The 12326-nt window shown below is 41.2% G+C and overlaps 1 protein-coding gene across 2 annotated transcripts in view; it reads right to left on the bottom strand.

The window, feature by feature from the left end:
- Positions 1-250: 250 nt before the first annotated feature.
- The window catches only part of OTOA (otoancorin), a 46712-nt gene continuing 34636 nt past the window's right edge, over positions 251-12326 (bottom strand). The window contains exons 17-23 of one of the 2 annotated variants that reach the window (XM_069981979.1): positions 10307-10494; positions 10060-10215; positions 8805-8947; positions 5967-6103; positions 5072-5169; positions 3095-3293; positions 251-508 (exon numbers count right to left, since the gene is read on the bottom strand). In XM_069981979.1, coding sequence (XP_069838080.1) covers positions 444-508; positions 3095-3293; positions 5072-5169; positions 5967-6103; positions 8805-8947; positions 10060-10215; positions 10307-10494 — 986 coding nt within the window. In that variant the 3' untranslated portion in view covers positions 251-443. The remainder of the gene's footprint in view (positions 509-3094; positions 3294-5071; positions 5170-5966; positions 6104-8804; positions 8948-10059; positions 10216-10306; positions 10495-12326) is intronic. The other variant, XM_069981980.1, reaches the window with a different exon arrangement.

The following is a 12326-nucleotide window of genomic DNA, read 5'->3' as shown; positions in this document are numbered from 1 at the left end:
AAAAGGAATGTAAACAGCAAACTTGCTTTATCTCACATCTACTTTTGGTTTATATTTTGAAAGTTATGTTTTTATTGTTAAATGTCCTTGTATTGGGAAATATAGTCACCAGTGCTTTCTAATAGACATTGTTTTGAGCTACGTTTGGTCCGTTATAGGCTATGGATATATCCGTTGTATAGGTTGTGTGACTCTAACCATATATTATACAACAGCTATTCGACCACATAAAAAGATTTTATTTTGCTCACATAAGTGTACAGTATATATAAAGCAATGTATTTAAAAAAAATGGTTAACAATATAACTGGCAGACTTAAGGGTGTTTTGTGTCCCCCAATATGGGTGAATATACACATAACCCCCCAAAAAAGGTCAGGAAGATTGTAAAAAAGCAGAGAGCAGGGCGGCCGGTCATGATATATATTGCAGCGTCACTGACTTCATGGATACAGCAACTGACAAACAAGAGCAAACACAATGCAATAGTCACTTGTTATCGTCACACCTGGAAGACAGAAGAAGATAGAAAATTATTCCTATGGTGGAAAATCTTTACTACTAGAGATGAGCAAACCAGTATATTACTACTGGGCTGGATGCCTATAGAGACTTATAGCATATAATTAGAGATGAGAAAATAACACTACAAGTGAAGCAAAGTGCTTTGTTAGCTCAGCAGTCAGCTTGTTTGCAGGCTGCCTTTGAACTCCGTGCCGCTCTGCTCCGGGTACCTGGAAAAGCTGGATCCAGAGTTCAAAAGCAGCCGGCAAATATGCCGACTGCCGAGCTAACAAAGCACTTTGCTTTGTTTGTACAGTTAATTCGCACATCTCTACTTGTAATACAATGTAAGCTGAAATATAATATGGCTTTCAGCCTTTATTGAGGCCTGTTGAGCATTAAAGGCATCGTCCAGGATATTTCTTTTTCCACTTTTTAACAGAAATGTGAAGGGCAAAAAAACAAAACAAAAAAAAAAACCACTTGCCAATGTAATGTTATTAAAAAAGTTGGCTTGTTTGCCCACAGTGCCACCGCTTAAAGAGACTCTGTCAGCAGGTTTATGGTGTCCTATCTCAGGGTTGCAGAGACTAGTGATAGAGAAGCTGAACAGAATGATGTATCATTTATATTGTTCTGTGCAACTGATTCAGAAATGTCCTTCTGAATACCATGTACAATAAGTAGTCCTCTCCGTTGTGTGTGTGAGCTCAGTAGTCCTGAATATTCATGAGAAGCTGAAAATCCGCCCACTAGCTGCTGATTGGCATTTATCTATCCATGCTGTGTATAGGCAGTCAGCTGTCAATCAGCAGCTAGAGGGCGGGAGTAGGGGTGCGGCAAGAATCCTATTCTCCTGCATATTAGGAGAACGGCTGAACAAAATGATGTAAGTAATAGACCGATCTGTTCAGCATTTATGTCACTAGTTTATGCTGCCCTCATTTAAGGTGACATAAAGCTAGTGACAGATTCCCTTTAAACTTGCATGTTGCTTAATTTTCAAACTGACTACACAATAAGAAATTGTTCTAATCTTGAAAACCCCATTGTTCTGGTTAGAAGGCTTTTTTTCACATAGTAGGACATAGGGGGAGATATATCAAAGAGTGTAAAATTTAGACTGGTGCAAACTGCCCATAGCAACCAATCACATCTCAGCTTCCAGCTCTGGTGAAAGGAAAGCTGAGCTGTGATTGGTTGCTGGGAGAAGTTTGCACCAGTCTAAATTTTACACTCTTTGATAAATCTCCCCCATAGTGTACATTACATTGATGTCACTAAGCACTGTGTAAGCTTTATTAATTTAAATCAACTTTGTTACATGTGCACGTATTTCTGACACCAGCTGATCACAGGACTTTCTCTAATAGGTTTACCTGTGTGGTAGAGAGTCCATTAAAATCAAGGGGTTCTCCATTATTCTTATAACTTAGACTAGGCAGGCAGATGATGCACCAAGTGCACTAAACTTTGTGGAGCAGGCAGAGGCCACTGGGAACAGCCCCAATGACTCCTGATTCAGGCAGCATTAAAGTAGGTAGGTTCTCTTTTGGCTATGTTCCCACAATGGGATTTTGCGGACATCTTTTTTGGACGGCTGATGATCATGAATATTATTTGCAGCTCTCATTACCGAGAGAAGGCCATAATTTGGCACTAAAATGATGGCAGTCCGGAAAGACGGCCATCACGTTTACGTAGTAGGAACATAGGGGGACATTTACTGTTGAGTTTAAAATGTGCACCTCTTCAACAGAGTATTTGTCTGTTTTTTACCCAGCTGAAAAGGACTAATTTAAAGTGACTGTAACACGAAATACATCATTTTGTGTTTTTACATTAACAGACTGGTGCCGGCGCCGGAATGCCAGTGGTGCGGTCTTTGTATTGAACCTCCGCCTGGTTTCTGCACACAGCGCCGGTCTATTTCCCGAGCACCGACCGGCATGAAGCACTGGAGGCGGGCACCTCAGCCCCCAGAGAGATGAAACCCACTCCCTTCTGTGACGCATCACAGAGGAGATCATCACATTGAGGGCCGGGGGGCCCACCTCCAGTGCTTCATGCCGGCCGGTGCTCGAGAAATAGACCGACGCTGTGTGCAGGAGCCGGGTGGCCGTACAAAAAAAGGACTGTGCCACTGGCATCCCTGCGCCAGTGCCAGTCTGTTCATGTAAAAAACACAAAGCGATGTACCTAGTGGTACATTTGCTTTAACAAAATATTCATAAGTTAGTGAAAAGAATTGTCGCAAAATAGTTGACCAGATGTAGCCGTGCACCAGTTTCTGCGAATTTTTAATATGCAACAAATGATAAATTAGCAAATTTTGGGGTGAATAGTCAAAACAGGCAGAAAAAAAGTGGCATCTAAAAATAATTTTCTTGTCGAATAAATAGATACATTTCCCCCATAGTCTTAAACAGATATGTATTTTAAAAGTATATAAATAAGATATTTTTTTTTACATTTTGGAGAATGGAAAATGCTTCAAAACTTTGCTGAGACTTTACCATACATACTGTAACTAAACTATACCTAAGATGCACATAGTATCCAAGGGTGTTGCACACAGCTGACTACTTACTCATGGATACAGGAGACGTGGTTGCTGTGGTTGTGGTGTGTGTTGTCACCAGTACTGACGTGTTACTGCTCGCTCTTCTGCCCTCTAGAGCCTGCCTAAGGCTTTGCAGCTGTGCACTATTCAGCAGGGCTCGCTGGGATTCTGTAACCATTGCTCCATTCTCAGGTCCAAGGTTCGTCACCTGCTCAGGTGACAGCTCCTAAGAAATGAAAAGAATACAATTTAAATTGTAATTCCTAAAATGATATTCTCTCTCTATTTGTCTCTATTTTCGTACAGATTTTATATATATTTATATATATATATATATATATATATATATATATATATATATATACACACACACACACAGTGGTGCCTTGGATTATGAGCATAATTCGTTCTCTTGCTTGTAATCCAAATCCACTCTTGAACCAAAGCAAATATTCCCATAAGAAATCATAGAAATGCAGACAATTGGTTCCAAACAACAAAAATAATATGATGATGTGATATTATAAGTTACTGTACAGTAATGAAGAGGATGGGAAACACAAGGACTGACAGACTGCAGGGAACATAAAGGAATGAGCAGGGTATATGCGGGCACATAATGCAGCGCTCTCTGTCTGGGGAGAGAGGGGTTACAGCTATGCAGAGATCACCCCCACAGTCCTGTCCCCTGATGTAAGCCCCAGCCTGAAGTGGATCTGCTATGATTTGGAAGGTGAGGGAGACTTCCTGGGTGAAAGAACAGGGCTGTAGACCCCGCTATGCAGACCATGCCCCTCCCCCACTCCCCCTCCCACCCAGTACAGGGAGCTCTTACACCAAAGCAATGCTCTTAAATAGAGATGAGCGAACCTCGAGCCTGCTCGAGTTGATCCGAACCCGAACTTTTGGCATTTGATTAGCGGTGGCTGCTGAACTTAGATAAAGCACTAAGGCTATGTGGAAATCATGGATATAGTCATTGGCTGTATCCATGTTTTCCAGACAACCTTAGAGCTTTATCCAAGTTCAGCAGCCCCAGCTAATCAAATGCTGATCGTTCTGGTTCGGATGGACTCGAACTCGGTTCGCTCATCTCTACTCTTAAACCAAGTTATAATTTTGAAAAACTGTGAGCTCTTAAACTAAAATACTCTTAAACCAAGGTACCACTGTATTGTACAGTAAATACTGAGCCTTCTAGACAGGAAATTGAATTACATTTAAAAAATCATATGCAACATTGATGATTGATGTATATTTCTATCTTCATAGACTTCTGTAGTTTTTTTTTTTTAGCTGTATAATAGATGAAAGTCGCACATACTGTATTTTTTAAATATGTTTTTATTTCACACACCCATGTGAATACCCACATAGGTTTGCATAAGCTCTGTGTTATGATCCTTAAAAAAAGATATAATGTGGGCGCCTGCATTGTAAATGGAAATCACATTTTACATTAACAAATTTACAAATCAGCTGGTGTCAGAACGTTATAAAAGGTTTGTAAACTGCTTCTAACCAGTACTTATCAGCTGATGTATGTCCTGCAGAATGTGATGTATTCTTTCCAGTCTGACACAGTGCTTTCTGCTGCCACTTCTGTCCAGAGCAGTAGCAAATCCCCATAGAAAACCCTCTCCTGCTCTGGACACTTCCTAACACGGCTAGGAGTGGCAGCATAGAGCACTGTGTCAGACTGGAAAGAATCTTTTATAATGTTCTGACAATAGCTGATTTGATAACATCTCTTTCGCCGGAGTACCCCTTTAATAACATTTGCACAGTTGACTGAGATCTTGCAGACCTGAGTTTTCAGGTAGTGACTAGTGGCACAAGTGGGATCCTATGACAGCGCCATTTTAAAGGCACTGACCTCTTCAGTAGGATCCATAATACTACCAGTATTTGTCAATGCAGAGTACATGGCTGCGAGCTAGATTTTACACCTGCTTGCACTAAGATCCATATACTTTTCACCATATATACTGTTTATTTTATTACCTTAAATATCTCCTCAGGTATAAGTTTAATGGCGGAAGGCTGAATATAGGGCATGAGTCTTGGATGAAGTGTCCTGAAATCTTCTTTACTAAAACCAGCTGGAAAAGGAGACCACACAACAAGAATAATAGTCACTGCCAGTATGACATGTCATTCCCAAGAAAGTGGCAGCAGAAATTTATTTTCTTGAAAAATATAATATTACAAGTTATGGGCATTAGATCTCTGGTGATACGTTGATCCAGGGATTATTCTGATTACCATTGTAGTCAGGAAGAAATTTTCTCCCTGTGATGGGACAATTGTCATCTGCCTCATATGGGTTTGCGCCTTCTCCTGGATCAACACATTAGGGTTTCCCTAAGTTGAACCTGATGGACTTCTGTCTTTTTTCAACCTTATTAACTATGTCACTATGTTACGGTATGTTCACACTGAGCAAATACGCCGGAATCACGCGGAGCGGAAAGCGGTGGCTGCTGAGGAGCGTGCGCTCTCCCATAGACAGGCTATGGCACCAGGGGCGGATTAACCTTACCATAGGCCCCGGGCTGTTCACCAAGTCTGCCCCCCCCCACCCCACTGTAATTTTGGCAGAACTAGCGTGGTGTTCATAGTACAGGATAGATAATGTCATGATGCCCTGATTTGGGCAAAACTGCGGTGAAAAAACAGCTATTTGTTTGCAAATCATGGCAGAACTGTAGCCAGGAGACAATACATCACTGAAATTATGTATTTTTGGGTGGCCATGGGCCCCCCAGGAGCTCAGGGCCCCGGGCTACCGCCCAAAATGGACCTATTATAATCCGCTGATGTATGGCACACTGAGACAGGCAGAACTCTCTGCCGCAGAATTCGGCCCATTTACATACCATAACTATGTAAATATTACCTGTTATGTGGCCAATGTCATTCAGAAGAAAATGGCTCCACTTTTCAGTTTTCCCATAAATCTTCTCTGTCTTGTTCTTAAAGGCCTGCAGGACTCTCGGATTACAGGGGTAAGAGCCGATCCTTGAAATGACTGAACTAAAGAAAAAGGAAAACAAGAATCACCCCGACAGTTTACAGCATGATGTCATAGTATATATACATACAAGCTTATTCTTAGGCATATGATGTCATCTATCTTTGGAATGTGCCATATTGCTGATGATACTAATATGATTATTATTATTATATTAATATAACAGAATTTGGCATTGTTGAAGACCTTTGATCACAGAGTAAATGTTAAGAAAACAAACAAAGTGTTCCTTTACCAAACCACTCCTAATCTTTTTATTGAACTACAAATAATCAGGCTCAAAGAGGTTGTCTACTGATGACAAAACCTATTTTCAGCTGTTATTTTTCTACCATTTTAATCTTCCGTGTTTTTTTTTCTGCTTCTGCTGCATACTATCTTGTCTGTTGTCTTCATTTTATCACTTCCTGTCTACCATACCATCCTGTGCCTGCTGTACACTTTAGCCTGGGATTTAGCCAACTCTATTAACCTCCCAATATGTGTGTGTGCAGGGAGGTTAATAGTGGGAGTGGGGGAGAACACGGTATATTGGGAGGAAGAAAGAACTGGATAAATTCCCAGCTGGAGTGTATAGCAGGAAGTCTATTACAGCATGTACAGTAGACAGGAAGTGAGGCAATAGCCATGACAGAGTTGACAGTTTGAATCAGAAGCAGAAGGAATACATGAAAGACTACAAAAAGTAGTAAAATGACATTTTATTTAACATAATCATTTGCCAATATGTGCTCATTTATTTATTTGAAAATACCTTTCATCACCAGAGAGCCCCTTAAAACCATATTTCATGGTTGCCTTGGTAACCTGACCTGCTGGCGTGAGCTGCGCCTCTTCATGCGGAACAGTGGAGAGCATGTGCAACTGCATCATTGGACTCACCCTTTAAATCTTTCATTTTCATCAGTTTAAGGCTATGTTCCCATTAGGTAAAAATTATTTTAGAACAATGTCCGTTATTATATGGCCGTCATTTTGACGGTGTGTGAACATAGCCTCAATGGCCACACATAACATTAGCTGTTGGTCAATAACTTCCTCTACTGATCACACCATACTTCAAATCAAATGAGTAGTTTTTATCTCCCCTTAGCACCTCTCAAAAAGCTTCCTCTTTTCAGTTTAATTGGTGATGAAGGGTACTTTACAGTTTCACCACTAGATGTCAGTATTTTGTATTTCTATGTATTGCACAGGTAAGGAAGGTCATGGGTTTTTATGTTTTATATGTACCATGTGTTACTAGGGATCAATAGGAGGTGCTCTCTACTTCAAGCAAATCTCTTCTTTCTTTTGCACACACTCATCCCCACCACTCACAGGGAAGTTCTCTTTAGGCCCCTGTAGGAGGAGACACAGGTGGAGGAAGTTCCTACCAGATTCTCAGAGAGAGAGGAAGCAAAAACCTACCATTGCCAGAAACCCTAACAGGGACAAAGTGCATTTGAGTCTAGACACGAGTGTGTACAGATGCAGCTAGAGACAACCAGTTCTTTATTTACTCCTACTATACCTACTATGCAGTGCTAAGCACTTAAAGGGAGAAGAGTCCAGGAACACCCTAACCCACGCCAAGAACATGTCTAAAAAGTGCAGGGCAGTATCCTGAAACACAAGAGGAACTAACCTGGATAAGACAAAGCTACCAAAAGAGGTCTACGTAACTTATCTCGCAATGCAGGTGACTGGGAAGGCCTAAAAGCTTAGCTACACCCAGAAAACCATGACTGGGGCTTGGATTACCCTATTAGGAAGGGTAGCTCAACACTGTAGGGCACAAGGTAATCAGACATAGGCTAAACACAGGTACAAGTACATGTATTTTACTCTAAAGTATTTCTTCAAAGTTCAGGCAGAGTACATTGCTACACTGGGTTGGGGCTCCTTTGACAAACTCTTCTCTACTCTACTAAACTCTCCAAGCATCACTACAACTACCTCTCTTCTACTCTACTTCTCTAAGTACCTCCTCAAGCACAAACAAGTTCCAGCACTAAGGTCTGTAGCAAAGATTTATCTATGTTACAAGAGTGTATTGTACTATTGAAGAATTCTACATTAAACTGTTCTATTATTACAACACTGGGACTGTTATCCTTAATACACGCCAGCACCCATACACACAAACCACACACCTTGAGTTATTTTTCCCCTTTCTGTAGGTGGCGGTACCGATAGTATAAATGGGCCAGTTGCCACTCATGACTACCGTGACAAGAGCCCAAGGTACCCACTACAACCCAACAGGTCACCGACCATTTGGGGCACACTACAGACCAGCATCACACCTGTGTGCTGGACTGGCACTGGCATCACGACAGTTACCATCACTGGCCGAGTAGTGCACAGCCAACTGCCACAGGAGTAGCGTTACGGGTAACATCATAGCACGTCACTGGTCGTGTACCAGAATTGTAGAAGCCATGTAATAGGCTTGGGCTGAGGGAACATGATCTACGAATTAGGGCGGAGCAACGTGGCCGATCAGCAGAGGTGTCTGTGGTCAGACATTTAGCAGTATCATATTTATGGTCTATCCTAAGCACATGATATCAGTATGGTAGTTCTGGAGGGCTCCATAAAGCACATGCAGAATGGGATGAACAGAGCTGAGGACATACAGAGCAGTATGAGAATTGATCATGTGCATACACAGACCACACATGTATGACATTCAGTACATAATGTTACAGGAACACCTACCTAAACTCCAATGTGTGGATCTGCTCGATCTGCTCAGGGTCAGCAGCACATAGACTTCTTCCCAATCCAGCCAGTTCAAAGCTCTTCAAATCTTTCATTGATTTTCCAGAATCATTAAGGAAACCATGAAGTATGGCCTGTTCCTGTAGATTATGAACCATAACTAATATCCATATCCTTATTTATAATCATTTTGTCAACATTAGTGTACCTGTCGATATAACGTTCAACTTCTAAATCAACAGTAGATGTGATATAAAGCAAGTTTGCAATTTACATTAATTATTTTGTTGCTGTTATCATGCTGTAAAACACCGCTGTACTTACCAGAAATGCAGGTCCAGTCTCCTGCAGGCAGATTTTCTGACTTGTGCTGGTTGAAAAAAAAAAACCTAAAACCAGAAATTCCGGCCAGTACAGAGAGTCACAGCTCAATGTGTCCATCAGTCACATGACTGCCTTCTCTCTGTGAGATGGCCTGGGAAACACTGGACTTCCTGTGTTTAGACATGATAACTAAAAAATAAATAATGAATGTAAATTGCAAACTTGCTTAATTTCACATCTACTGTTGATTTAGGTTTTGAAAGTTATAACGACAGTGACACTTTAATACATTGTCACCTTAAACAGTTGAATCAAGAACAGTTCTCCTAATACAAAACAATAGAATAGGCCACAGGACATGTAAATGGAAATCCTGGGCTGTAAATACAAGATGTCTACTATATTCCTGGCTGAGCAGGTTCAGGTTAAAGGTTTATCCTCCCTTATAAAACTGATGTCCTATCCATAGGACAGATCATCAATATGAGATTGGTGAGGGTCTGTCTTCCAGCATCCCGCCTGATCAGCTGCTTGAAGGGTTGACAGCTCTGGTGTGAAGGCTGCAGCCTCTTTAGTGTATACTACTGCTCCTCTTTGCTCCTAGGGGTGATGCCAGGTACTGCGATGTTGTCTCATTCATAGGAATAGGGCAAGGATGAGGAGCAGTGCTAGGTAAAGGCTCTCAATACTTATATGAATGCAATATTCAAAATTTACCTTTTTAATAAATAAGCAGAGATTTCTATCATTCTGTTTTCACTTCATTAGGGAGTATTGAGCGCAGAATCATGGGGGAAAGCATGATTTAAGAAAATAAATAAATACAAAGTTTCACAAACCAAAATGTGAAAGTATGAAGACTTTCCAAATTTCTTTATACATGCACATGACTATAAAACAGCACAGAAACCCTATACAGCCCACACACCTGAAGAAGAGTCCATCCTGTCAGCTGAGTGAGTGCCGACACCATATCTGTAGAGTGAAGGTGAAGCTCTTGTATCTCGCTGACACTCAGAGAAGTGGCTATATGTCCCAGTGTGGCGATGTGATAACTTTTCCACTCTGACAATGGACCCCAAACCTTTGAGATAAGATTTGAACAATTTCATAAGTGTAGTTGAATGTACACTTCATCCTGAGCCCCGTGACTGTACAAAGTACCATAACTTTACCATTTTTGCCCTTTCCTTCAAAACGAATAGCTGAGACTGATTAAAACTTCTTAGAGCCCCAAGGATGTGAACACATTTAGCAAAAGTGTCTATGGCCATGCAGCGCAGCTCCTCGGATGTCCAGAATGCATTGGCTTCACCCAGTATCATCACTGTACCAGCAGAGGGCGCTCTGATGCCTATACAATCTATATTTGACACATAAATAGATTTGATCTAATGATACATCATAGTTGAGTAGTCACTGACTAATCATATACAATAGGCAAATAATTTGTTAGAAAAGCCATACTGAGGAACTCTATCACAAATACCAAGCACTGTGGCATAGGGTTCACATACCAGTCTTGCATGGGGGTACTATTCTGCAATGTCTGCTCTTGACTGGCACTTTAATCACTAAGATTTATTTTTATTTTTTTACTGAGACACGTTCTATTTTCCTAATCTATTTCTATTTTCTAATAATACTTTTTTTTTTATTTCTTTTTTATGATTTTGAGTTTATGATTATGGGGGCAGACATCTTGCTTGAGATGATTTTAACAGCATTTAGATATATGCTTTACAGCAAGCCCCATGGACATTGGGAAAATAGATGGTAGGAAACCCTGTTATATGGGACACTTTTCTAGGCATGCTGTGTGACCTGTACAGAGGTAATTGTGCAAGAAGAGGGAGGCTGAGCTCTGGGATTTGGCTATTGTGAATAACCTGATCCTTTTTTTTATCTATATACTGATATCACTTTTCCACCTGCACTCTAGACAATGAATGCAGTGGCCTCACGCACGTGCAACCCATTGCTTCAATCTTAAAAGAGACTCAGGTCCCTATTCTCACAGGGGGCCTAATGGTCAGATGCCATTATAATCAGATATTTCTCACATATCCTGTGCGGTGACAAGTGTTAGAGGCTGGAATACCCCTTTAGGCTATGGTCACAAGTAGTATGAGACCGGCCGTTCCGTGACCTGGCCGGGTCATGGAACGGCCAGTCTCAGAAAAGATCATCCCGGCCAGTACTGCAGTACTGGCCGGATGATCTTTAGCGTCTCTGAGTTCTAATGCGGACACATCCGTGCGCCTCGGCATCAGAACTCTCCACAGCACACAATGGAGTGTGCGGCCGGAGCCGCTCACTCCATTGTGTAAACTGACAGGGTTTTCTGAATAGCGCCCGCAGAAAACTGACATGTCAGTTTTCTACGGTGTTGCTAGGGATCCCGGCCGGAGTGTATACGCTCCGGCAGGGATTCCCTAAGCCTGCAGCACTACGTAAGTACCGCAGAAATCACGGCTGTTAAAACAACGCCTCTGATTTCTGTGGAACTTACGTAGTGTGAACATAGCCATAGGATGCGTTTACACATTCAGAATCTGCTGCAGATTTCAAGTTGCAGATTCAAAGCAAATCAAATCTGTGCCATCAATTCTGCTGCATGTGTGAACGCATCCTTAAGGAGCACGTACGTGTGAACGCACCCTAAGGCTATGTTCACACTATGTATCTGTGCGGCTGTAGTGCGGGCTGTAAATCATCGGCTGTATTTTTCCGATTCATGCGTACGCTGGAAAGTATACGATATACGGCTGCACAGTGCACACTATGTATGAGCCTACGGCCCGATCGTAAACGGACCCGTAAAAAATGAACAACACCATTGTTTGCGGCTGGAACTGTGCAAATTCACGGCCGTGGATTGACAGGCGGTCCGTACGGAGTACTTCAAAAATAGCCGGCAATAATGCCGAATGCCGATGCCTCTAATAGTTAATATATTAAATTAATAAAACACATTTACTTTGTAATAAAGTCCCTTTCGTTGTTTAATAATTTAATTCTAACGAATCCATCATTGTGCAATTAAATACACTGTTAAAATAAATAAATATATAAATAAATGTATATTTATATATATATTTATTTTTTGACAGTATATTTAATTGCACAATGATGGATTCGTTAGAATTAAATTATTGACCAACGAAACTGATTTTATTACAACAAAAATGTGTT

This window comes from Dendropsophus ebraccatus, chromosome 9, assembly GCF_027789765.1.
Source record: "Dendropsophus ebraccatus isolate aDenEbr1 chromosome 9, aDenEbr1.pat, whole genome shotgun sequence".
Lineage (NCBI taxonomy): Eukaryota > Metazoa > Chordata > Amphibia > Anura > Hylidae > Dendropsophus > Dendropsophus ebraccatus.
Note: the sequence above shows the minus strand (reverse complement) of the source record. Positions and strands in the feature narration are given on the sequence as shown.